Consider the following 27,058-nt stretch of genomic DNA (forward strand, 5'->3'; position numbering starts at 1 on the left):
CGGATCAACCAAATTCTATAAGCTGCTTAAAACGGGGAAAGAATTCACCGGCACCTCGGCTTGATGAACACAACGGGGTAGTAGGGTGGCTCAGCCTTTCTGGGGATCAGGAATTTACATTTCTAGCCTTCTTAAACGTTCATCGGAGCGCAGCTGGATTTACTAAGAAAGCAAAACTTTAATGAACTGAGAGGAAGAGAGGAGAAGGCTGTGTTTGTGTAAAAGGGCAGAATCATTTATAGAGACAGCTGTAGCTTGTCAAAGAAAGGATGAGTGAAGAATTATTACGTTATTATTACATTATTATTACATTATAACCGTATTAAAGGGGTTTGTCTCGGTAAATAGTAAATGTAGCAGTTCACTGGAGCGTGTGCACCTGAAGGTCCGTGTTTAGTGTTTGAATCCTTTAGCACAGCTGCTGTAGTGTTCAGGAAACGTTCTGCAGGCTCGTTGAAGGACCGTCGGAGCTCTTCTTTGGATGCTGGTCGCCTTTTTGTTCGGTTCTCTGTCAGGACGGTCCCACACTGCTTCAGTAATGCTGATGTCTGGGGAGGCCCATCCATGACTGGCAGCTTTCCACTGTGGCTGAAGTGCAGAAAAGCATGACAGAGCCTGTGGTTTTATGCTAAACTCCTGGGTGGATCACAAAGACCAACTTTGCCTACATAACCTGCCTCGTTACTGTGCAGCGTGTGGCTGCAGACTCACTACTGTGCTTTGTGCTGCCCAGCTCATGTCTGAGGGGACCGTCACAGTTATGCTGACGTTTCACGGCCTTTAAGGTGTCGCAGATAAATACAACAAAATAAAACCAGTACCACAAAAAGAAGATTTATTCCCAACACACAGGAAAAGACCCAGCAAAACTGAGTTAACAATAAAAACCCTGAAAAACATAAATGTCACACTCGAGCTTCAACTCTCACGGACCGGTACCAAACGACCCGCAGACCAGTACCGGGGGCTGGGGACCGCTGGTTATGTAATCAGGGAAAATGGAAACATCTGCACCACAGCAGTCCGGTCACTGGACCAGCCAAACCCATCGTTCCCATTGGTCAGCTCTGTTCGGTCTCATCCTCAGTGCCTTGGCGTCGGTTACTTATTCAGTTGGAGTGAAACGCAGACCCGTCTGTAGTCCTGGCTGGTTAGCTAGCAAATATTAACTTTTAACTACTTCATTTCACTTAAACTTTAACTTTGTTGACTTATAAAGGAGTGAAAGAGTAATTTGACACCAGGATTTAAATGAGTGTTTTTCAGTAAAAGTAACCGTTTAGCTCTGGCTATTGCTTCATTGAGTGGATAAGACTGAGAGAATAACTGATAGAAGGCAAACTGTAGACTCTGAAGCTCCAAAGATGCTTAAAGAAAAAGAAAAGCAGGAGCTTGTTCGTGCCTATGTGGGTTTCTCGTGCAGAGTTCAGCTCTGGGTCCTTTCAGAGAACATTAAGCGTGTTCGGGCGTCTTCCAGGACAGCTCTGTATTTGCTGTCACTTCACTTCCTGGGTTGTGCTGTTGGAGCGATGTGCAACACAGACAGTCATGTCACTGTGGTTGATCTGACAACTTCCTTCCTATGTCCCCTAACCTCTCACGTAAACAGTGCAGATGTGTGAACGAGCCTTTATCTGTATTTTTGTTACCAGCTGCAGGAAACAGAAATGTGCAGCCTGAAAAGAGCTGCAGATAGATGAGGACAGGCAGCGATAGCGAGAGAGGCACAAATGAGAGAAGAGAGGAGGCAGCAACAGGGAAGTACTCACTCAGTGGAGGGGAAGAAAAAGCAAACTCATCGTCCTCTGTCACACACTTCTAGCGTTACAGAGAGAAACAAACAGGTGTGTTGTACTGCTCTCTCGCTGCCCCCACCTCTCCTCCTCTCACTGGGCGGGGCTCGGCTCCTGAGGGACTCGCAGGCAGCCGCTCGCCGCCTCCTCACTGCCAGGAACAAAACCTGTCGGCTGCACTCTCCCGCTTTTCCTCCTCCTTGCTGCCGGGAGCAAGCGGGAGTCAAGATGATGCAGGAGGTGTCTATCATGGTGGCGTACGATGCTCACGTAGTCGACCGACCGGGTGAGGAGGACGCCTTGGCGTGCTTGGTTGCCCATTCCAGACCTCGCCGAGCTCCCAGACCAGTGGTAGGTCTGTTCTGATGTCTTGTAGTTTTTAAAACATCTACAACAGTTTGGCCTCATGTTTCTAATGACTGTTGGTTACTGCAGTTTTTAGAACAGGAACGTTTGAAGTCACCTGCTGCTGTAGCTGTTTTTCTTTTCTGTTGTCGCTTTCTTATCTTTATTTTATTTTTTTAACCGTCCTGCGTCATGTACAGAGGAGGAAAATGCCGCTATTACTGAAAATGCCTTTTTCTTTCCGTGCGTTAAATGGTGTAAACACGTGTGTGAACATGTGGGTGTTTGTTCCTCTGAAAGTGTGTCAGATATTTGAGGTTTGTCAGTCAGTGCTGCTTCGTGACAGTCACTTTGTTTCAATTACTGATCTTAATTTGGAATCAATGAGACGTGTGTGTGTGTTTCCTTCACGCGCTTCATTGAATTACGTGCCCTATTTTTTTCTCTGTGGCTCAAATGTCCAGCTGCTGTTGTCCTCATTTCCTCGGCTGCTCCTTCTTGTAAGTGGACTTCACCCTTCTTCCGTTCTTGTAGTCCGAGGTTTGGGACCAATTCCATTTTCTGCAGCAGCGATTCAGGTCAGGAATCTAAAAGTGGGCCTGGGACCATTTTGCTGCAGCGCAGGAATCTTAAATTGCTTTTCCCTTGACTGGAGTCGACCCTCTAATATCTACAGTTTGATGATTCACCTTGGAGTCCAGTGGGTACAGTGTGTGTTACTCAGCAAGGTGATGCAGCTCATGCGAGCTTGCTAAACAGACCCGTCCCTGAAATTCCTTAAATAATAAAAAACAGGAGGCATGTTTCACTGGGAATGCCAGCATGTAAGCCTGCACTCAGTTATGGAACAGTAATAATTACAAATCATTTATTGTTTTGTCTTTATGTTTCAGTCGGCTATATTTCAAAGTGCTGTTACACAAACATGTGAGCAGAATTGAACCAACGTGAGGGTGAGGCCAGGGCCCAGCTGACCATGTAATGGAGTACTTGTGTTACGTGTAATGGAGTATTGTCTGGCATACAGGTCAGTTTACTCCTTGCTGTGTGGTGATAGGACGGGGAGGTTATTTTCATCCCAGTGTCACCATACACACCAGTCTCGTCCTGATTGCCCCGCCCACGTGGTCCTCCTTCGGCCTGCTCGTCTTTCTCAGCGCTCGTGTCCCTGTGTCTCTTTGTCTCTGTGTCCCAGTGTCTCTTTGTCTCTGTGTCCCTGTGTCTCTTTGTCTCTGTGTCCCTGTGTCCCTGTGTCCCTTTGTCTCTGTGTCTCTGTGTCCCTGTGTCCCAGTGTCTCTGTGTCCCTGTGTCTCTGTGTCCCTGTGTCTCTGTGTCCCTGTGTCCCAGTGTCTCTTTGTCTCTGTGTCCCTGTGTCTCTGTGTCCCTGTGTCCCAGTGTCTCTTTGTCTCTTTGTCTCTGTGTCCCTGTGTCTCTGTGTCCCTGTGTCTCTGTGTCCCTGTGTCCCAGTGTCTCTTTGTCTCTGTGTCCCTGTGTCCCTTTGTCTCTGTGTCCCTTTGTCTCTGTGTCCCTGTGTCCCTTTGTCTCTGTGTCCCTGTGTCTCTGTGTCCCTGTGTCCCAGTGTCTCTTTGTCTCTGTGTCCCAGTGTCTCTTTGTCTCTGTGTCCCAGTGTCTCTGTGTCCCTGTGTCCCTTTGTCTCTGTGTCCCTGTGTCTGTGTCCCTGTGTCCCTGTGTCTCTGTCTCTTTGTCTCTGTGTCTCTTTGTGTCTTTGTCCCTGTGTCTCTTTGTCCCTGTGTCCCTGTGTCTCTGTCTCTTTGTCCCTGTGTCTCTTTGTCTCTGTGTCTCTGTGTCCCTGTGTCTCTTTGTCCCTGTGTCCCTGTGTCCCTGTGTCTCTGTGTCCCTGTGTCTCTGTGTCTCTTTGTCTCTGTGTCCCTTTGTCTCTTTGTCCCTGTGTCTCTTTGTGTCTTTGTCTCTGTGTCCCTGTGTCCCTGTGTCTCTGTGTCTCTTTGTGTCTTTGACTCTGTGTCCCTGTGTCTCTGTGTCTCTTTGTCTCTGTGTCTCTTTGTGTCTTTGTCTCTGTGTCCCTGTGTCTCTGTGTCCCTGTGTCTCTTTGTCCCTGTGTCCCTGTGTCTCTGTCTCTTTGTCCCTGTGTCTCTTTGTCCCTGTGTCTCTGTGTCCCTGTGTCTCTGTGTCCCTGTGTCTCTGTGTCCCTGTGTCCCTGTGTCTCTTTGTCTCTGTGTCTCTTTGTGTCTTTGTCTCTGTGTCTCTGTGTCCCTGTGTCTCTGTGTCTCTTTGTGTCTTTGTCTCTGTGTCTCTGTGTCCCTGTGTCTCTTTGTCTCTTTGTCTCTTTGTCTCTGTGTCTCTGTGTCCCTGTGTCCCTGTGTCTCTTTGTCTCTGTGTCTCTTTGTGTCTTTGTCCCTGTGTCTCTGTGTCCCTGTGTCTCTTTGTCTCTGTGTCTCTGTGTCTCTGTGTGTCTTTGTCTCTGTGTCCCTGTGTCTCTTTGTCTCTGTGTCTCTTTGTCTCTTTGTGTCTTTGTCTCTGTGTCTCTGTGTCCCTGTGTCTCTTTGTCTCTGTGTCTCTTTGTGTCTTTGTCTCTGTGTCTCTGTGTCCCTGTGTCCCTGTGTCTCTTTGTCTCTGTGTCTCTTTGTGTCTTTGTCCCTGTGTCTCTGTGTCCCTGTGTCTCTTTGTCTCTGTGTCTCTGTGTCTCTGTGTGTCTTTGTCTCTGTGTCCCTGTGTCTCTTTGTCTCTGTCTCTGTGTCTCTTTGTCTCTTTGTGTCTTTGTCTCTGTGTCTCTGTGTCTCTTTGTGTCTTTGTCTCTGTGTCTCTGTGTCTCTTTGTGTCTTTGTCCCTGTGTCTCTGTGTCTCTGTGTCTCTGTGTCTCTGTGTGTCTTTGTCTCTGTGTCCCTGTGTCCCTGTGTCTCTTTGTCTCTGTGTCTCCCAGGTTAATCTGTGTTTTGTGTCCCTGTGATCTTTGAGAAAGAGCTCGGCTCATCCTGCGCTCACGCTCGTGTGGTCGAGCTCTTTGCATCTGAAAAGGTTTCCAGCCAGTGAAAAATGTCTCTTCTGGCCTGTTTTACACACGACATAATATAGAGCGTGACGCATAACTACACACATGCATATCACCTGAGAAGCCAGAGAATATGCACAGAGCTGCTGATAAGCCGAAGTGCTGCGTTGCGTGTATGACGGAGTGTAAAACTTTAATACTGCGAGCGATGAAAGGTTTACGGGTTCTTTTACACACTTTGCTCACTGTGAAGGACAATATGGTTTCAATTGTTTCTCTGAAAAAAAGGAGCATGTACGTGAATGTCGTCTTTTTATGATAATAAAACCAATTCGAGGAAAGCTGAAAGGTTATGGAGGCGGCGGTGCTGATTGTAGCTGCAGCAGGATTGGATGTTTAAAGAAAGCCTTGCTGCTCCTAACAAAGCCTGCGCTTTCATTACACAGGTGTGTTGTAATGTTTGTGTGTTTTACGGGTGTTTGCGGGTGTGTAACAGCAGCAGTGTAAGACGCATTTCTTCAGTGATAGTTTGGCTGACTCGGTGATCATGTTAAGAAACAGAAGTCGTTATTAACAGTGAAGCTGGCTCGCTGTGAGATGAGGAGAGCAGAGGGAAATGCAGAATAGTTACACGAGCAGAAACTGCAGTAAAGACTGAATAAATGCGCCCGTCTAACTTCAGTCATCCTGCAGAAATGTGTGTGGCGCCATCGCACGCAGGAAGCCTGGAGTGTGTGCAGCTTGTTACTGGTTAGATTAGGTTATAGAGAACGGCTGAATGGATGACATGAGACGATAAAGGAAAGTGAATGCGACACAGCAGAGAGGGAGGTTTATTTAAAACAGCAAACCTCAGGAAGCATGAGTCATTCCCTCGCTGAAACCCTCTCTCTCTCTCTCTCACAGATTGTGTTTGTACAATAATTTATGGCTGCTGCGTATCAGGAGGTTTACGTATAGATCAGCTGAGATGGAAGCTGGCTCTTTTTAAATATTGTTTTAAACTCCGCGTCCGAGGAGCTAACTGCCGCTGCTGCACTGAAGCGTCAGCTGTTTAAAAATGCACGTGCAGCAGCTCATCGTTGCACACTCGCCTAACGCACACAGACCCGCAGGGTCAAACTCCATAACGAGAAACACTGGACAGCGTGGCGGCGTCCAAAACGCCACGCAGTGACTCTGTAGTTGAACTGGATCTGGCAGCCCTGCAGGAGAACAGCACATCTGCATTGTTTTGTTACAATAAAGCGATTATTAACCCGCCGGCAGAGGCCAGGCTGCTCTTTCTTCCCACACAGATAACAGCTCTCGGACTCGTTTTGTCGTTATCTGCTCGGGAATTGAATGTCCCATAGATAACAGCGTGACGCTCGTTCGCCGATGCCCGAGTCGTAAAGTCGAGGGTCAACTCGCAGGTCACTGGCAAGGACAGGTAATGACTGCCCAGGTGGGCGGTCTTAATAACTCGTCCTCTGGCTTTTAATCCTAATGGAAATGTGCAGCAGGATTCTTATCCCTGTCTTAAGCTAATACACTGCTGCGCTGTGTTGGCTCATTTTCCAGGATGTAACCTGTGACGTGGGCACTTACAGTGTAGTTCAAACACTGAGCTCCTCGTAATGCTTGTACCTCAGCTTCGGTATTACAGGAGAAACATTTTGCAGTGTTGAAGCTGAAGAGAGAATACTGGATGCTGTTCTTTTTATCTGTATTATCATTTCTGATATTCAATCTTAAATGTACAGTGCATTCTCGTCAGTGCTCCAGATAGCTTCTGTACTCCGTGTACTAAACAACGTCCTCCAGTACAAATAAGGAAGTCGTTGATCTTTCTGGTTGTTTCTGGAGTTGACAGTATTCCTACAGAGGCTGTGAGCGCTGCTAGCTTCATTCATTCTGCTTCAGTGTAACACAGTGTGTGAAACAGGCAGCAGTGGAGGATACACAACGACTACAAACACACAGGCGTCTCAGAGGAGGGGGTCATGTGACTGACCCCCCAGCCCTAGTAGTTGGCGCTATGGCAACGCTGTTACCACCCACCTAAACACACACACACCTAATGTAGTGAATTATGTGAGTAAAGCTGTGGTGTTTGCCGTCTCTTGGTGTCGAGGACTTTGGTAATGCTTCGAAGCTTCACTGATCGCAGGTCGCGTCTGTTAAAACCTTCAGTCTGATAATGAATCGAAACCATTTCATGATGGATTTGGTGCTTTTTACAAGTTGCCGTGACTGGTTTTGCACAACAAAACTGCTGAAATGATTTCACATAGTGAGGCCTGAGCACGTGCAGTGACGGCACAGTTCCCCTGTAACGTGCCCAGCGTGCAGCGTGAACTGGACGTTTCTGATCCGCGGTTACCGCTTGCTGATTTATAGCAGGACATTGTAAAGCTTGTGAGCCGAGCGGGTGCTTGTTTGGTTTGTTTTTCCTGTTTCTAATGAGGTCTCATGGGAAAGTCGCAGAACAACACGCAGATGTGCAGCAGATATTAACGCTGATAAAGGCAGACGGAGCAACAGAGAGTAGAAACCGTGCAGCACGAGCCACAACACCGCACCGGCTCGGCAGCGATGTTCAGAGTTCGATCGCTTTGATGTCACGTGACGCATCACGTGGATGTTGTTTCATGAAGCCCCGTTGGTTTTTTTTCTCAACGTGACACCTAACTCTGACCTTTGACCTCTGCTGCTTAATCCTGTCGTGGAACGAAGGCATGAGAGCAGTGTTGGTGCAGAGAGAAGTAGCTGATGGTTCCCACCGACACAGGAAGATGATGCAAGAGCTGAGAGCCACTGACTGTTTTATCCAATTCCCTATTCCCACGCTCCCCCCCCCCCCCCCCCAGCTCACAAACAACTGGGATGGGCTGAGATTTTTATCAGGCCAAGTAAACAAAGTCAACAGTAAAATGATGATTTAATTAACTTTGCTGTTGTTTTCAGGTCCCGACCAAAAAGCTGAAGAAGTTTGAGAAGGAATATCAGACTCTGAGAGAGAGCCAGCTGCAACAAGAAGACCCCATCGAACGCTACCAGGTACGCACCCACGTATAGATAAGATTCACCCACCAGGTGTGGAATTTAAATCTGTTTTTTACACAATCAGGTCACATGAAAGCAGCCCCCCTGAGCTAAAGTGTTGAGCACTCGGCTCTTTACGTTTCTGATGAAGGAGCTGCCTTTATAGATAAAATTAGCCGTGATTCCAAGATTAGAAATGAGCACGTCGCTGTTTGGTCTGTTTTTAAAACTGTTCTGACGTGAAGTGCGACTTTTCTCGCTGCGCTGACTTTCATCGTCGTCGACCCTGCTATTAATAAAACGTATTTTTGGGCTGAGCTGCTGGGTTGTTGTGGTTGCAAAGGTTTGTCTCCACTGGGTTCATCTTTCTCTGTTCGTCCTGAGGTAAAACAAACTGAGGCAGATATTTGATGATTCTGACGAGTTTTATTTTTGGAAGCTCACAAAGAGACTGTCCAGCTGAGGAGGACAGTGTTACTGCGTGACTCAGTAGGATGAACCTGAATCGTTTAAGGAAAGTAAGGCGTCACAGTAAAGAGTGGATGTTACATGTAAGCGTCATGTGATGATGAAGAATTACCTCCACTTGGCTTCATGTTTCTACCCACAATTAGGCCAAACCGAGATGCACAAGTGCGTCGTAGTAAACCTGCCTTTGCTCAGTTAAGCACATCAGGCTTCTGTAGTCAGTAAATGTGCACAGTATATGATACATGATAGTGCCGTTAACACTGAAATAGTTAAAGACGCTGACAGGAAGGAGACGAGTGCAGAACAAAGTAAATGTGACTTCACTGCAGTGCCTGAACAGAGAGGTGGCGTCTGAAGCAGCTCCTTCATCTTTCCAAGTAATATTATGGACGCAGCATTTGATCTGATCACAAGACACAAACACCCATGACAGGCCCCCCCCCCCCCCCGCAAAAAAAAAAAAAAAAAAAATTACATCTGAATCTGCTTGTTAGAGGCAAAAGTGCCACGTTGGTGTGTAAGCTGCTGCTTTTAGAGGAAGGAAGAGTTTATCACAGATAAGCTGCTGAAGCTGCTCTCCTCCACAACAACAACACAAACGCACAAGTGTTGCTGCTTGTAAAATGTAATTATTTCTATGTAGTTATTTTGTGGCTAATGTAACGATTCAGTGTTTCTATAAGGCTTCAGACCCCAGTTTAAGTGTGTGCTGGCTTCCTTTGTGTCCGAGCAGATGTACTTTTGTATCTGCAGTACAAACTGAATTATTACTAAAAGCAGATAAATGTGAGGGAGGGCAGGGAGGGCGAGTCGGGCTGGGCAGTGTCAAGCAGAGAAGGGAAGTCGGTGTCAGGATCACGTGTTAAAGCGTGCGCCTGAGGCTCGATTTGAAAACGCTCGGTAAGCTTCTGCCCCAACAGCGATCATTTCATCTATATTTATGTGTCCTGAGTCTGTGACTTCCTTCATGTGTTTATGTACTTTTACACTGATATGATGTGACCGCGCTGACTAAAGTAGTTCAGGGTCTTGTTGTAAACTATCGGCTGTGTCATCGTTCTAAATGATGACACGTGTGTGGGTAACAGCTGATCTCACAACAATCAGACGTGTTTTTTCCTCTTTGTCTTTGAAGTTCCTGCTGCTGTTTGTAAATAACAGATAAGGTTTTCAGAGCTTTCAGATGAACCACTTGTTTGCGTGCGGAGACTCAGGCAGGGTAAGAGTGACGGGATATCAGGTCAGATGACTGCTCACAACCATCACAACAGTTTGGTCCCGTTCATGGTCGTCATGTGAGCCTGTTTGAAGGCGGGCAGCAGTCATGAGACTCAGCTCATGGTCTGCAGTGAGGACTTGAGCCTGACACGGCCACCTATAACTGTAATGTCACAATAACACCTTCTGTTTGAGTTAAACTGTGGTCATGTGATGATTATATTAACACCAAGCCTGGATGAACCTCGCAGCCTGTACAGCAGAGATGTCTGTCAGCCAATCCAGTTTCACTTCATTTATGCAGCATCAAATCACAGCTGAGAGATCGTCATATAAAAAAGACCTGCTTTTTTTTCTGCATGTAAAGAAACGCTTTGATAACTCTGTCACACCTTCCCCTCAGGTAAGAGTCCTGGGGTCATCCCGGCTCTTTCCTTCACAGCACATAGAAATATTTTCTTCTTCGTAATATTAACCTCTTGTCACATCTCGTTTAGGTTACTGTGATTCTCTTCTCTGTGACCTGCTCATGAGTCTCTCCATAAACTGCAGTTCGTTCAAAAAGCAGCTGCTCGTATTGCATCAGGACTCAGATCGACTGAACGTATGAAATCTGTGCTTAAACAGCTCCGTTAGTTCACCTCCTGCTTCTTACCTTCAAAGCGCTTCATAACCTCGCTCCTCCATATTGATCTGATCTCCTCCATACGTACACGCCCACTCGCACACGCCCACTCGCACACGCCTGACTTCTTCGGGACTCTGAGCCTTCAGTCCTTCTGGCCGAGACTTTGGACGCACCTCCAGCTGATCTCCAGACTACGAACTCTGTCTCCACTTTTAAATCGCGTCTTCAAACCCATCCACTCAGGACTGCATACCCTTCATCATTTTTCATTTAGCTGCTGTTTTTATTTTGTTGCACTGATGTAAAGTCACCTATAAATAAAATGGATGATTATTATTATTACTATAAATCTGTCGTCATGAGTCTTTGGGATTAAGTTGTAAGAAATACAGATTTATTTTTTTATAAATTAAAACACAAATGGAAATAAATATAAATCGTTTTTCTAATATTTAATGACTTTGGTATCAATGTAGCGAAAGCTGTAAAAATGTGGAAATGCAGTTTCCTTCTGGGGCCAGACTGGAGTATTCTTCTGGCTCGATTCTGGCCCTCGAGCCTTGTGTTTGACACCCCTGCTTTGCAAGTGTTTGCGATTGTGTGCGTTTGATGTCTGCAGAGAGAGAACCGTCGCCTGCAGGAGGCCAGCATGCGACTTGAACAGGAGAACGATGACCTGGCACACGAACTGGTCACCAGTAAAATCGCCCTTCGGAACGACCTTGACCAGGTAATAAAAAGTCTACGAAACCTCCAAACACTCTGAAACCGGAGCTGTTTACACTCGTGCTTTAGCCGTGAGCATCTTTACACAAATGAGCACACGTGAGAATGCAAACACTGGACTCGGTCAGAATCGGTCTTAACCTGCCGACTCCTGGTTTCTGTATCCATGTAAGTCTGGTGAATTTCCAGTAAAAGGAACGTGGCTCAGGCCCCACGTAGCAGAGAAAGTATTCCAGGTAGAGCTCGGACGAGCTGCGCGGCGTGAAAACGACCAAGCGACCAGATTGATGAGCGTAGTAAACGATCCTGTAAAGAAGCAGGTGTTTGTGTAGTCTGCCGCTTGTGTGAACGTTGTTTACTACACGATGTGTGTGTGTGTGTACGTGCACTCAGGTAGAAGACAAGGCCGATGTTCTGAACAAAGAGTTGCTGACCACAAAGCAACGTCTGGTGGAGACGGAGGAGGAGAAGAAACGACACGAGGAGGAGACGGCTCAGGTAACATCCACGCTGCTTAACAGGTTACATCAGTGACCAGAAAACACCGGAGTAAGCTGTGCAATTACAGCAGTGATCAAATAACGCAGGCCCTGTATCACTAATCTAAATCGGTCATTCCCAAAGTCGAGTGCTGCGGCCCCCAACAATCAGCCAACCAGTCTTAAATCTTCGCTCTAAGGCAGGAGTGGGGAACTCCAGGCCTCGAGGGCCGATGTGCTGCAGCTTTCAGATCTCACCCTGGGTCAACACCTGAATCAGATGGTGAGTTCATTACCGTCGGATCAAGGATGCATCTAAAGCCTGCAGGACACCGGCCCTCGAGGCCTGGAGTTGCCCCGCTTCTGCTCAGAGCAAAATACAAGAGAAAGCCCTGTATGTCCTAACCCTGCCACTGGGACACAAAGGTCAACACAGAGCATTACATTTCAGTAATATCACAATAATAATATTCACTTTTTATATAAATAAGTTGAACTGAATTTCTGTTGTTACTGTGGCCCACCTGTAGTACCTGTGCAGCCCACCAGGAGGCCCCAGCTCACGCATTGATCTAGGGCTGATTTTCTTTCTGTGTAATTGGTAATAGTGAACCAGTTACACATCAACACACCCAGTAAATAAAAAATCCCAGTTTGGTAGCAGTGAGAGATCACATATGGGTCACCAGTCGGTGGTTGCTAGCAGGCTCTAAAAGAGCGAATCCAGGTCAAGTTGCTGAGTTGAACGCCTCAGTTGTGTCGTTATGCACAGTCAGCACATCTTTCTCATTAGTTTGTCATTTTAAAAGAATAATTTTGACATCTTGTTCTTGCTGTCCCAGCTGAAGGAGGTGTTCAGGAGGGAGCTGGAAAAAGCAGAGCTGGAAATCAAGAAAACCACAGCAATCATAGCTGAATACAAACAGGTCTGCTGGCGTCTCCTCATTGTGAACTGCACACATTGATGTATGCATTGTTATCTTGTTCAAGTCAAACATAACCAGGTTTCCTCTCTGGGTTTCAGATCTGCTCCCAGCTGAGCACCAGGCTAGAAAAACAACAGGCGGCAACAAAAGAGGAGCTGGACATCGTCAGGGTGAGACGGTCCTTTTAATGCAAAGTGTGCTTCAGATGCAAATTAGGACACTTGCCGAGTCCGAAGGAAAACCACGGTTGCGTGAGAGAACAAAAGACCTTTGAGCTTCAGGTTTGCACAATCAAGTCCTTAATGGGCGTGATGCTGGTGTGGCGCTCTGTGGGTCTAGCAGGGTACCGCCTCGGGCCTGGATAAATGATACGGTGCAACATCACATCGTGGTAATCAGGATGCTGTACGGGACATAGAGCAGCAGGCCTTTCTTCACATAGACTCGGCCTCACCTCCTTTTTTTAACCATAATTTTAAAGTTGTTGCGGTAAACCTGTGTGTTTTTATCCCCCTCATGCAGAACAAAGTGATGGGCTGTCAGAACTGCAGGGACCTGTTTAGCTCAGTCGGGTCCCTCCAGACTTCGTCTCCTGGTGGTGACAGAACGTCTTCAGAGCCACACGACGAGGAGAAGGACGGACTGAAGGAGCAGCTGAGACAGCTGGAGTTGGAGCTGGCGCAGACCAAACTGCAGCTGGTGGAGGCAAAGTGCCGCATTCAGGTCAGCAGGTGTTAACGGCATCTAGTGTTTTCAGGGAGGCATGCCAAGCACGTGATCAGAGCTGTAAAGACATTCAGCTAAAACACACGTGTTGCTGATGATCTGATTGGCTGTTGGATCACGTGCACAGAACGCTGAACAGCAGCAGCAGGAAATTTACTGTATGCACTTCAACTTCCTGCATCTGTTTTCTGCCTCTGCTGTGGCAAATAACGACTGTCAGCTTAATAACATAAAACAGCAGCACGTACAGAAGCATGGAGCCCACTGCAGGCCACCATGTGACCCTTTGTAAGGAGTGAAGCGTTGTAGAGTATTAAAGCACAGCGATGTGACACAGTGATAAACCTGCTCGTGCTCTCATTAATGACTGAATCCTTCTGTGGCTCTGCAGGAGCTCGAGCATCAGCGGGGAGTTCTGATGACCGAGATTCAAGCCAATAAGAACTCTTGGTTCAGCAAGACTCTGGGGTCCCTGAAGAGCTCTGCGTCCTCTTCCTCCAGCTCCACATCCCAGACCCCGTCCTCTCCGAAGGAAGGCACTGCCTAGATCAAGCTCCTTCGCCCTCCCTCGCCCTGCAGGATGCACACTAGAGCTGAGGAACACAAGCCGAAGAAGCAAGAAGCGCAAAAATGCAGTATTCCTTTTTCAGTAGGCGGAAACAGGGAGCTTCCTGGACCGCAAATAGCCCAAAACTGTGGGAAGAACCAGGCGGGGGGACTGAATGAACCATCTGCCTGAGTTTGAGGGAAATATGAACCTTCTCCACTTCACAGTGGATCAGAGCAGACGGGGCGAAGAAGTTCAGTGCTGGAACCTGGTTGGGTCTCTTCGCTCCACCTTGTGGCCAGATGGCGCTATTGCAGCAATATTGTGTGAAGTTTCCTGGTAGCTTGAAAGTAAAGCGGAGTTCAACACCTGTGTTGTGATCACAGGCGTCTCATACGTTTAATCCTCAGTGCAGATATAGCCCACACGTGCTCTGAGAAAGGAATACTGCATACAAGTGAGATAATACGAAACTTGTATTTCTTTATATTAATGTAACGTAAACAATGTTGTCTTATAAATATGTATAACTGATTAGTAATTTTTTTTTAATAATCTTGTACAGAAAAAACACACGAGGCAAAGTTCTTAAATTTCTTTTCTACTCTTTGAATGTCATCTCTTCAGATGTTGAGGTAAGCACAGTGTGTGATCGATGTGGTGGAGTCCAAACGCTGACGGGCCAAAGTGACAGCCGCCAGTTTCTGTTCCCCTCTAACTCCGTTTTTATGGTCAAGACTTTGTAATCTTTCTTGGTTTTAATTTCTAAATCGAGTTTTATTTTCTCGTGTTTGCAGATCAAGCTTTTTTTTAGATATCTGTGATGGTGACAGCAGTGGCCTCTGATTCTGTTATTTTATAAATATAAAACTGATAATACGACGCGTTTGAGACATATTAGCTGCATGTTTTTAGCTGGAGATGTCACAGGCTGCGTTCTTATGAAAATCTTTAACCTCAAACATTAATAAGTAGGATTAATGCGTACTTATTGCAGTATTGCTCCACTACGGTTAAATAGACCAGTTGCACAAAGGTGCCAACGCCCTCGTCCTTTGTTGATGGATCATTATTTTTACACATCATCGCCATGTTGATCCCTTGGTCCATAAATGAGTGTTGGCTCTGACGCTCCACGGTAACGCTCCACGGTAACGCTCCACGGTAACGCTCCACTGTGAGCCATTCACGTCTGTTTAAATAGTCACGTGCGTCTACTTTATGAGACGAACAGCAGATGGCGCCAAATTCAAACGAGCTGCTTCTTTGATTTCAGAGGACAGAAATAAAAATTGCTGTAAAATTAGCCAAAACAAAATGTTTTGCGTGTTGGTGCTCGTTTAGCAGATATAAGCTGCGGTGCGGTGCCAACTCCCCTGCTTTACTCTTTGGTTGACACTAACATCAGCCTTTGGACTCGGACCAATCCCACGTGTACTTTATGTGTGTGAATGTGTGTGTTCTGCACTGTTATTCAAGTGGTTCAAGTCGATGTTCCTCGTTCACGTGGCTGCCTTTTCTGTTAATGACTGAAGCGATCGACTGTTTGAACTGTCTGACAGCGTCAGCTGTGCCATAAGAGCCTCTCCTCTGCTCCCTTCTTGTAGTCGTCCTAACGATCTCTGCCCATATTGCTGAACAACCTTTTTGCTGGACTTCATTTTCAGCTCCGCATTTCACACATTTCCTCCAGGAGCCTCACGACTCGAGGGCCGTCCTCTCGCTGGAGGGAATGCTTCAAAATCATGAAACGGGAGAAAACAGAAGCCGACTGATCATCACTGAATTCCAGGTGTTGTGCTTTTCCAGGACATTCCTCTTCACTGCGTCATTCTTGTTGTACAAAGCGGTTTAATGTCGGAGAGAGCTCCCCGTCTATTATGTGCACTAACGCAACACTGATATTTGAAACACTATTTCAACGTGTGTTTGTTTGAACGTTTGTAGCTGATGATTATTGATGCTGTTGCACAAGCAGGCGCTGAGTCGTGTGGTTTACAGGTGGCTGTAGCGCCACAGTCCTGTTACACTGGGAGGGAGGGACTCCAGCGCCGTTTGCTGTACAGTAACTGTCTGAGCTGCATTAATAAATTTCAGTTTTTCTCTTTGTTTGTGCACTTTGAGATTTTATAGGAAAGGAGGATACTGACACTGACACCACGTGCACACACACACGTGCAGGTATTAGCAGGTAAATGCAGACATGCAACGTTTTCCCGTTATAAGTAATGTAGACTCACAAAACTTCGTATTGTTCCAAAGTCATGTGAGCAACTACTTGTGTATTCCCAAACATGGTGCATGCTGGCTCACTTATTCAAACTAAACTTTTGGCATTTGCACCAATCAGTGTTCAGACACAGATTTCACCTCCGAGGATTTGAAATCATCAAATCAGACTTTCAGCTGAAATTTAAGGAATTTTACAAAACTGACTGTTTATAAATTGCAGCCATTTTTATCTTTGTGATCTCCTGACAAATTAAACAGACAAAATATCTGTTTGGTGCCTTTTCACTGCTTTTCCTTCTATGACACCCAAAAAAAGACCCTGATGCAAAAAGTGGGTTTGATGACAGAATTATTTCTATGATTTAGAAAAACATCACAAACAATGGATGAAGAGAGTTTACAGGTTACACTCAGCAGAGAGTCTGAAGCCCAAATGCAACATTTGATGGCCGTGGGTTTTAGACTTTAGGCAGGTACCGGTTTATTCAAATGATCCTCATATTTAAAATGATGTAACTTTGTCCTTGTAAGTCATAAGTGGTCAGTTACCAGTCAGAGAACATATAAAACCTAACCGAATATAAACTTAATGAAATTTCTATTTAAAAAAACAAGTGTATCATCACCACAGAGTTCACGGGGAAACTGCGACTCGGATTCACGACAACGAAGCCAAAATGCTCAACAACCTTTATTGTTGCAGATCCGAAAGGCATAGCTGGAGGCATACAGCAGCAACATGACTGTAATGAACCAGAACAGTGCAAAACTGAAGCATCTAAACCACACGAACAACCATGAAGTAGAAATAGGAAACAAAACAAAGCATAAACAAAATGACGACGCTGCATTTACATGTGACACCATCATCCTGGCTTTTTGAACATCGAATCGAAAGAGTTCCCACGATCACCACGTAGTGACGTGTTATTGTGGACCTGTCCGGCCGGAGGCTCCATCCGACATCATCCATGTCAGGAGGTTCGGGTCTGTCCCAGCTGTCATGGGGCGAGAGGCGGGGCACGCCCTGGTGGAACCACAGATTAATATCATGACTTGATCTTTTGCCAGTAGGTATGATTTTGCACTCATATACATGACAGCATTGGGGTGCAGTTATAACAGGCTGCCGAATAAAAACTATCTGCCGTCTCGTCCTTCCATGAATCCGTACCTTGGTACCCGATGTCGCGTGGGGGGGATGATATCTCCCCCTGACCTGGCGTCCTGGCTCCCCCTTGCCGTAGCATGTGTGTTGTACATAGTTACAGACACCCAGGTGGGACTTGAACTTACACCGCCTGCTCCAGAGGCGTGTAGTCTTATCACTACGCTATCCAGCAGCTCGTGGCTCCCTGTCGGGAAATTGAACCCCCGGTTCAACTGCCAGTGCAGATATGCAGGTACCAAGACTCGGCCTCTTAACAACTGCATTCATCACATTTGAGATGTGTAACACGTTTCATTGCCTTTTAAGCTTTTTGTGGACCAAAGCGACAACTTTTGTTGCGTTGCCACCAGAGTGCGCTGCTGAATAAAACCTCAGTTGATGCGTCAACGTGTGAGGAGGAGTACATCAAATATACCAATAGGTGGCGCTCTAAGTGTCCAGGCATGTGTTCAGGACTCATCAACCAGGAAGTCTAGGCCAGATTGGACTTTGTGTATCTGACTTACAGTAATTTTGTGCTTCATTGTAAAACGTCGAAGTTTGATTACAAACAACAAGCCGCAAACTCTGCGATCAGAAACCAGAGTTTGCTGCAGGTCTGTGAACAGGCTTGTGTCATTTTTGCAAACACATTTTTTAAATATAATTATATTACACAGTAAAGTGTGAAACGTCACACACAGTATCACACTCGAGCTCTTTCGCCTTAGACTGTAACTCACTCTTCCACAGATGCTCGTAGAGGCAGGCTGCAGATGCTTGATTTTACACACCTGCATTCAAAGATTAAGAGCTTTGGTCCAACACGTGTGTTTGTATAGCGCAGCAGACAAAAACTGAAGGGAGTGCTGGAAAGTTATGTTAACACAAGTCAACAGCAAAGTACAACTGTTCTGATAAGATGTTTTAAAAGTGTAATAATGTTATTTTCTTGTGAAAAATCACAAAATAATATTTTAAATTGTCAGATCTGTCAGCGTCGCATGAGCCCACTAAATAAGCCAAGCAACTTTGTCTTCTTCCAAACAGGAATGCATATTGTAACTACACCCTTGATGTCATTGTTTTCTTCTGATTTTCTGTGTAATTCTGTCACACAAGTACAATGTAAATGTAAAATATTTAGTGGAATCTGGTGAGATGAAATTTACTTGATTGGTTTAGAATCAGCTGATAGAATTGCTCCAAGTATTTAAGTAAATACATGTTTGATGTTTTTATGTTAGTTTAATGAAAAAGATTTCTTCATGAAAAGCAAAAATAGCAAGAAGCTTTCTTCCCGCCTTCCCAGTAACCCTGGTAACACAGTAAACTAGCACTGTGCAGGGTCACCTGGAGGTAAATGAACCATCTTAAATTCTTCTTACTCTTTGGTTTGCATGTTGCTCATTCGGTCACTGAGCTCGTCAAAGTAATTATCAACAAAGCGAAGCATCTGAATGACGGCGCTGAGCAACAAGATGTCACAGTCGGTGTCCACCTCCAACTCCTCGCTGTAATTCTTCACTGGAATGATGCAGGACAACGGCACGCCGAGCCGGGAGCTGACCTCCTCCATCTGTATCACAGTGTACAAGAAAAGGCTCATCCTACCATGTTCAACGTTATTTGTATTTACTAAAAAAGGTTTGTTTTCCCTGTAGAACCATCCTCACCATCTCCTTAATGTAGCCACTCTTGTAAATGTTTCTCACGTCCTCTTTCACCAGTGGGCAGGCTTCATCTACTTTAGTGAGGAGCACCAGCTGAGGAATACCTGGAAACAAATGAGCAGGAAGCTCATTTCCAAAATGCCACAGATTCTGACACAGTGAGTCATCACAGTATCATTATAATAGAATCTCATCTCTCTGGTGAGGAGGGAGGATGCACCAGTGTGTGCACTGTGGGTATACGTGTTCATGGTTGTGTGCTTAGTGACAGTTCACAGGACCTGGAGTCTTTGGATGGGAACGCTCTCATCTGGGGGGGAAAGTGTGACTGAGAGGAATGACCTTCCAGATCTGAACCCAAAGAGTGCTCTGCTTCTATAGACTTCTATACTAATCATAGTTTGTCCATAACAAATACAGGTAAGTTATTCCTACGGTACTTGGCACCAACGTTCCCTCTAATGTTTCATGTGTCTGAGCGAACGCACAAACTCCCTGAGCGGTACCACTGTGAGCGACAGCAGACGTGTGCACTGTGGTCACGCCAGCATCCAATCCATCCAAGTTACATGTTTATTAAAATAATCAAATCACAGCATTTATGTTAGACTACTTTTAATTAACTGCTTTGGCCCACTTACAACGAAAATTAAAAATAAAGTCTTGTTCATGACCTGTGCAGCATGTTAACACTATTATTAACTAACCCCTAACCCTTTATAACAGAGTGTGACTTAAAAATATGCAGGACTAATTTCTACTGGGTGGGAAGATCTGACAAGCCGGAACATGCCCGTTTAATTTATCAAGGTTTGCTCCACAGTCTCAGCGCAGAGTTGCGTTCATAAACAATCGCACGTCCGAATATTGGTCTTTTTAAAATCTTGATGTAACTGTGAGACCATTTATTCTCCTCGTTGAAACAAATGGACGGTTTCAACAGAAACAACAAAAACTGAATATTAATCAGGAAAACCTTACATTTATGGAGTTCACATACTAGTATAGACTGCATTTATCTGGTAGTCTGCTAATGTCGAATTTTGGGAAGGCACCATGAGGTTACTTCTGTTTGCTCAGTCCTGTCCCACATTCCAAAGACATCGTCCCAGTCTTCATGAAACTCATAATACACTCAAAATATAGAGAAATTATGAGTTGCTCGAGAGCTTTACACAATTTAAGAATTTAAAGAATAAATTAAAGATATTAAGTTGCAGCCTGACAGAAATAATGAAGAACATGCTTATAATCAAACCGAGGTCTGAAGAAGTAGCAAGCCCGCAAACAACAGAATAAATGAGCAAATGAAGCTCTGCCAGTCACAGAAATGACCTCCACATCTGGTCTGGGACCTGTGAGCAAGAATATTATTTTTCTGCATTTCATTTCCTTTAAAATTGTTTCGATTTATTAAATTAGATTAAAATGGATGAATGAAAATCTGTTTACTGGAAACAGTTTTGGTGATTTTCAGTGTAAAATATCTGGTTTAGGTTTACAACGAAAGCTATAAAAAGGGTTGAATTTCAATTCAGTCTTGTTTATGTATTTATTATTTAATCTATATTATAAGGTAAAGACTCATCCTATACCTAACTATCCAAGTCAAAGTTTATTTGAAGAAAGCACCATCTCTGCGTGAAAGGGGCGTGTTTATGGCAGAAAGGAGGCGGGACTCCCAGCGGCTGATTGGTGGCTGACAGTCGGCCTGCTGACCTCTGGCTGAAAGTAGCAGCTTTGAGTGGCTGTATCTGTATGTTGTGCTGAGATTCAGAAGGAAAACAGCTGTAATGACTGCACTCGGCTCTACTGACCCATTAAGTTGACCTTTCTGCGGATGGCGTCCAGTTTCTCCTCCAGCCCCGTGGGCATGATGGAGATCTTACAGCTATCAATGACATAAACCACGCAGTGGATCTTGTCTTTGAGTCTAGGAGACTTGTGATAGCCGTGGGCCTCAGGATGCAGAGGAGCTGAAGGGTTGAACTAGAGGAGGAACGGAGACACGGTTAGAGCCGACAGCTGACAAATCTCTGTTTCATACATTCAGTGTCCTGCTGATGTAATGCAGCACCTGATAACAGTCTGGCAGGTGACCTTTGAGGATGCTGTTCAGGTCATCGATGTCAAGCCCCGCCCCTTTGCTCTCCTCCAGCCCCATGGTATCGCACAAGATTATCGGCAGAGGTTTCCCTTCACGCCCGGCTTTCACAGAGTACGAGCGAAACTGTTGGACACAAAGCGATTAGAGCACAGTGCACAGAAAGGGGGCCGCTGAAACCACTCACAATAATCAATCACCTGTGTGGTGAGGCTGGTGGAGGAGGAGCCAGATATGGCCTGGCTGGTGACGTGGCCTCTGAATACAGAGTTGACAGAGTTAAAGAAGCTGGACTTTCCAGCTCCGACTGGTCCGATGAGCAAAACCCGAGCCTGGGTCACAGAGCTGACTGTGGGTTTGTAGCTCTTAATGCTCCCAATCAGCCCCGCCCTCTTCCTGCACAAACGAGGAGATGGAGAACTTTTGCAGCAACTGTAATATGTGTCAGTAAATATAATATCATATCATTGCAGCCAACTGATTAACATATTCCTCCAGCTGTTTGTAGATCAGTGTGCTGTACAAGAGTCAGGACTGTGGCTCCGTCACACTTACTCAGACTCCCACACTATCGTCCTCCATGGCCTCTCAAGTTCAGAGCGTTCTGTTCAAGAGCAAAAACACAGCAGGACATCAGTGCTGCAGTCGCTCACCCGGCTCACGATCCATCACAGAACCGTAAATGTGACCTTGACCTTGAATGCAGTTTGGGGCAAATGTTTGCAGGTTTCCTTAAAATTCAACTGATACTCTTGAATATTGTGGACAGATCAAAGATGGACCCCACTGCCGTGCAATAAACTCATCAGTATTTTGGTTGGATGAGCTTGTGATGAAATCTATTTTCTTAACCACGTGTTCAATTTAGGGTGGAGGGGGTGGAGGGAATGATTAAAGGCCTGTTAGAGGGCAAGAATATAACGTGTGATACCTGTTATTGTTATTATAACTAAAAGTTATTTTATGTCTGGGATCAATTATGCAGACAGCCGGTAACCTAGTGGACCTACCCTCCACTTGGTAGACTTCACACTCCGTCAGGTTGAGATCATTGCCATGCATCTCTGCAGCAGTGAAGTTGTAATAATTTCCTGGACTGCTGTACGCTACTGGCTTGCTTCCATGGACAAGAGCCAGTGCTTCTCCAAAACAAGGTCCAGAGTTTCCGATCATTTTCACTGCATTTCCAGGACCAGTGACGGGATACTTGAGGAGCTGCTCTCCAGTGAAGGTAAAAAGAAAAGCTTTATCATCATTCACAAACCCTCCAGACTGACTAAAGGGTTGTTTGGTGTAGCCTCCAAACACAAAACCAGAGTTGTTGTAGCCCACGGACACAGTGGGAGAGCGGTGGTCACATTGTTGGTGAAATGCTGCACCGGTGAAGCCGTGGACGCTGGCCTTGTACAGCAGCTGCAGCCTGACTCTCCCCAGCTCAGAGCAGATGGCTCTCTGCCTGCTTTTGGTTAGCTTGGCATTCATGATGGAAAAAGGATCTTCTGAGCTGAGTCAGTTATACTGTTTAATCTGTGGAGTCAATGAAAACACATCCACAGTCACTGCATCGAGTCATATTTCCATAATTAAAAACAAAGTGCAGTTTCTTTGCCTCATTCCTTGTAAATAGCACCACAACAGTTCATTTGCCTCAGAGCTATTTAATAATGTCCTTCTTAGGTCTCAGTGTAGTGCACTGAATCAAATTCACACATAAAGACTTTTAATTATCTGCATTTTGTCTTTATCATCAAAATTGTTTGATAATTTCACACTTCAAGAATCCATTTTCTGTTAGTATGTTTCATTATTTTATTTTAAATATATATTTTTGAGACTGTTATTGGTTTTTAATCTAGTTTAAACCAAACCACTCCACTGGCTTTAGCTACATTCTGGACCGTGCTTCCGGAATGCAGTAGCTAGCGAGCTGATTGGAGACCGTAACAGCCAATCAGAATTATTGCATCCAAGTCTGTGATTGGTGGGTTTTGTGGCACACTTCTAAGGGTGTACAGAGAGCTGAGACACACTGAGAGCAGGTCTGCAGATGTCTGTGAGCACAGAGATCTGAGCGAGAGCGGCTGTTATTGTGCGTGGATGTGGATAATAGCAAACAGTGAAATGCATTTCTCTCACGCAGGAATGAATTTTGTTCGCTCAAATTAAACTAAAATAAATTTCTTCTCAAAATGCAACATTTGCGCTTGCATTTTTTTTTAACGTGCGCTCGGAATAGAGGCACAAAAATACCGCCATGGTTACAGCACGTGTGTCCAGCTCTTATCGGTTCTTTCGATCAAAGTCAGACTAAAGTTTATTTTGCCAAAACTGATCGCTCGCATTTAAACTGCTTTAAATAACTTGTTGGTGTATAATATGTGAAACGCGCACAAACAACATTCCTGTAACAAGGTAAAGTTTTTGGCCGTGACTTTAATGTTTCCTTTATTTATCCAGTAAAAGAAAAAACCTCGTTGACATTAAAATGTCTTTTTAAAAAAGGTCACCTGGGCACGAGGACAGCAGAAACACAAATATTACAATGGTCCGGTAAACATACTTTAAGCGGACACAAAGGACCGGATTGGTTATAATGTAGGCACAATAACACAGAGTTATAAAGACGCTTGAAAAACAGGTAATTTTTAAAATTTTATGTATAACCTTTTGTAAACTCTGCTCATTGACCAACGTAAAGATGTTACACATGAAAACACACGGAGACCTTGGAAATCCGTTTTTGGCGCAACACCGGAGCTGAAAAAACAAAAACATCGCTCACTCGTTTCTGTGATGTTGATTCCGAAAGTTCAAATATGTGAAAATACATTTTGCTTTAGTTTGTTAAACAAGCAAATCTGAATGGTCACTTTGGAGAAGATGATCGATTTAGAGAAAGACTGAAAAAAGAAACCAGGCGAACACCACAGTGGCGTCACTGACAAGAGTGAACCACACCCAGCTCACTAACTGCACCAAATGTGATTTAACAGATTTATGTGGCATTTTATTATCGAAACGACGTCTCCGTTAGATTAACTTACACTAACTAAACTTTCTTACAGTTCTCTGGTTTTTGTTGTTGTTTTGCAATAAAGAAAAAACAAACAAACATTCAAAATCTTACATGCAAATTTAAAAAACGGCCGCAGCTCTTTCTTACTTCCAGTCTTACCTCCTGGTCCAGACAGATGAGGGAGCGTGAGCAGTTGTCGCTGATGTCGCTGTGGACAGATGTGAAGTACAGATGTGAGAAGCAGTTTCATTTCTTCCGAAATGAAACTGGAAGCATTTCGCAGACTGTGGGCTTACCGGTGGTTTCTAGTGTTCAAAAGTAGAATGGGAGGCAGAGCCTTCAGCTTTCAGGGGCCTCGTCTCGAAACCAGCTCGTAGTTTGGATTCGATAAACACAAAGACTTCTCTAGTTTAAAGATCAGGGTTAAAGCATTAGGCTGGGTCCGCTGACCCTGAACCCTCCCTTAGTTATGCTTCAGTGGGTCGAGGCTGCGGGGGGATTCCCACAAGTGTTTCTTCTTCACTCACTTTGTGTTTGTTAGGTTAGGTTTGACTTTGTTAGTCAAAGTCAAATTTATTTATACAGCACATTTAAAACAACAACGTTTGACCAAAGGTCTGTACATTTAAGATAATCCATCCATCCATCCATCCATTTTCATCCGCTTTGTCCGGGGCCGGGTCGCGGGGGCAGCAGCCTAAGCAAAGAGTGTGTGTGTGTGTGTGTGTGTGTGTGTGTGTGTGTGTGCATTTAAGATAATCAAAAGAGATAAAAACAAAGGAAGACATGACGAAATTTAAGAAAAGAAGCATAAAATGAGAAGATTTGAGTAAGAAATAAGGCAAATAAAAGTAGAACAAACTCATTCTGATTGAAAAGCTGAAAAATAAAAGTGGGTTTTCAGACGGGCTGTGAAAGTGTCCAATGTTGGGGAGGTCCTGAGGTCACAGCAAAGGCTCCGTGCTTTAATCTGGACCTCGGGACAGCTAGGAGCATTTGATCTGCAGACCTCAGTGACCTCAGGAGTGCACCAATTCAAAAGATCAGAAAGGTATGAGGTTGCAGCGCCTTAAAAATGAATAACAAAATCTTAAAATCAATTTGAAAACTAACTGGCAGCCAGTGTGAGGATGCTGGTGCAGGAGATGTGGCCAGTCAGTAACTGTGCTGCAGCGTTTTGGACCAGCTGCAGTCGGCTAACTGATGACAGAGTAAAGACAAAGGTCGAGGAGAGATGAAATGAAGGCATCTCTCAAAGTCTCTGAAACAGAGGAACGGCTTCACTTTTGCAGCTGATTCATCATTGAACAACTTGATGTCCGGGACAAGTTTGTTCAGAAGAGCGCCGGGATTAGTCATCGGTGATGCAGCCATGCAGCTTTGGAATTTCACCACCCAATCAGCAGCTTCCCTTAGTTGTCAGCTATCTGTACTTCTCAGGGGCAGGACTTGACTTGGGTTCCTGCTCTGTGGCACCACACATCTGGAGGTAATGAGCTCCTCTCAACTGCTGTCACTACTGAAGGTGGTGGTTTGTCTTCAGTCAGTGTTAGCGACAGTTTGGAAACACTGACGAAAGGACAGGAGGCGGAGCTGAAGATGTTATGAGCGAGCAGGATGGGCAGGATTAGAAATGAGTACGTCAAAGGAACCGCTCAGGCTGGGCAGGCAGGAGACAAAGTTAGGCTGAGGTGGTTCTGACATGTGACAGGAGGTAAGGTGGATAAGAAGATATGTATTGTGCAGGTACTGGGAGGAAAAGGGGGAAGATCTCAGAGGTTTATGGAGGGAAGAGTGAAGTGGACGTGCAGGGGGTTGGAGGGAAGAGAATCACTTTTATGGACACAGATACGAGTCGTGGTCACTGGCCGGCGATGCGCGACACACTGTTGTTCTACGACGTTTACAAGAAAGGCAATCGGAGAATACCCCATCAGCTCGAACCCCTCCCTCCATCTTTTCTAACATTCACACATTAGTATCTTGCCCAAGGATAAGGCATGCAGACTGGAATCAAACCCCCAACCTTCCAATTATTAACGCCCTGTTCTTCCTCCTGAACTGCAGTCACTCCTAACTCTGTTGACACATTTCTTCTTTCGACTGCTGCCACTGAGGCTCACCACAGCACATCATGAGCGCTCACTGTCCCAGTATGAGTCCCAGTATCCTCCACAGTCCCACCAACATGTCACTGGATCCATGAACTTTCCTCCAGAGCTGAACTGACTGAAACGAACCATTTTTATCATTTTGTGCTTTGTCTTTTGTTCTTTTTTTAATACACTCACCAACAGATTTGTTATGTACACCTGTTAATGCAAGTTTCTACAGCAGGCGTGTCCAACTCCTGCAGGTTTTAGATCTCACCCTGAGTCAACACACACACATTCCCAGGCCTCTGGAGAACATCAGGACATGTTGAGGAGGTCATGTAGCCATTTGAATCAGCTGACACATCTAAACCCTGCAGGACGCCGGCCCTCGAGGCCTGGAGTTGATCTAATGAGTCTATCGGCAGCAAAACAATCGAAATCTCAAATGATCTCAAACTTGTTTCATTAACATGACCGTGAGGTCACTGTACTCAGACGGCCCTCACGGTCACCAGCAGTCACTGGGATGTGGTGGAACAACAAAAGGGGGTTAAACCTGGAACCGGCTGCACTCTGCATGAACACCGTCACCTGGTTGCACTCCTCTCTGCCTGAAGAATTGCAACATAATATTAATCCTACATTCATGAAAAGATGTAGCATTACTCACAATGTTGAGTAATGAGACAGATTTTTCAGCACCTTTCTTTTGTAAAACACACCACAGCACACAGACGGTGTATTTTCTTTTGTTGCTCAAAGCATCAAAACGTAGAAGTAATTATTCTGCAGAAAAATGTTCATCAGGGTTTTATGGATCCATGTTAGTGATGCAGACGTTTAAGGTCGAGCTCAGGCACGGGGATGCATCGTAGAGTCGGGGCCTTCTGAGAACCGCGCTCACTGCCCATATTTATTGTGTATTAAACATAT

The 27,058-nt window shown here is 45.3% G+C and overlaps 2 protein-coding genes across 9 annotated transcripts in view; one reads left to right on the forward strand and one right to left on the reverse strand.

The window, feature by feature from the left end:
* The window catches only part of rabgap1l (RAB GTPase activating protein 1-like), a 93,759-nt gene extending 77,798 nt beyond the window's left edge, over positions 1-15,961 (forward strand). For 3 of the 4 annotated variants that reach the window (XM_082510367.1, XM_082510368.1, XM_082510370.1), the window contains 7 exons: positions 8,056-8,148; positions 11,070-11,180; positions 11,570-11,674; positions 12,498-12,581; positions 12,680-12,751; positions 13,104-13,304; positions 13,699-15,961. In XM_082510367.1, coding sequence (XP_082366493.1) covers positions 8,056-8,148; positions 11,070-11,180; positions 11,570-11,674; positions 12,498-12,581; positions 12,680-12,751; positions 13,104-13,304; positions 13,699-13,854 — 822 coding nt within the window. In that variant the 3' untranslated portion in view covers positions 13,855-15,961. Of the gene's footprint in view, positions 1-1,645; positions 2,145-8,055; positions 8,149-11,069; positions 11,181-11,569; positions 11,675-12,497; positions 12,582-12,679; positions 12,752-13,103; positions 13,305-13,698 lie in introns of those variants that run through there. The other variant, XM_082510369.1, reaches the window with a different exon arrangement.
* Positions 15,962-16,759: 798 nt separating this feature from the next.
* LOC309692149 (interferon-induced protein 44-like) lies at positions 16,760-24,533 on the reverse strand. Of its 5 annotated transcripts, none has more exons than XM_082510388.1 (10): positions 24,326-24,533; positions 24,177-24,237; positions 22,024-22,540; positions 21,569-21,617; positions 21,214-21,409; positions 20,987-21,139; positions 20,727-20,898; positions 18,913-19,013; positions 18,625-18,815; positions 16,760-17,113 (listed from the first exon to the last, which is right to left on the reverse strand). In XM_082510388.1, the coding sequence occupies exons 3-10, from the start codon at positions 22,493-22,495 to the stop codon at positions 17,014-17,016; spliced, it is 1,434 nt and encodes a 477-aa protein (XP_082366514.1). In that variant the 5' UTR covers positions 22,496-22,540; positions 24,177-24,237; positions 24,326-24,533; the 3' UTR covers positions 16,760-17,013. The 5 variants fall into 5 exon arrangements, with proteins under 5 accessions (XP_082366514.1, XP_082366512.1, XP_082366511.1 ...); XM_082510386.1 differs by having other exon boundaries at positions 24,141-24,237; XM_082510385.1 differs by having other exon boundaries at positions 24,189-24,237; positions 24,326-24,532.
* Between the last annotated feature and the right edge of the window lie 2,525 nt (positions 24,534-27,058).

The sequence above is a fragment of the Aulonocara stuartgranti genome, assembly GCF_965226115.1.
Source record: "Aulonocara stuartgranti genome assembly, chromosome: 17".
In the NCBI taxonomy this organism is placed as follows: domain Eukaryota; kingdom Metazoa; phylum Chordata; class Actinopteri; order Cichliformes; family Cichlidae; genus Aulonocara; species Aulonocara stuartgranti.

Bases quoted from the DNA above. Each gene is read 5' to 3' on its own strand.
- LOC309692149 (XM_082510388.1), bottom strand. From the start codon at position 22,495: ATGAATGCCAAGCTAACCAAAAGCAGGCAGAGAGCCATCTGCTCTGAG. The intron at 21,140-21,213 runs GTGATTGATTAT...TGTGTCCAACAG, and splicing joins CCACCAGCCTCACCACACAG to TTTCGCTCGTACTCTGTGAA. The intron at 19,014-20,726 runs GTCAGTAGAGCC...ATTTGTTTCCAG, and splicing joins CAGAAAGGTCAACTTAATGG to GTATTCCTCAGCTGGTGCTC.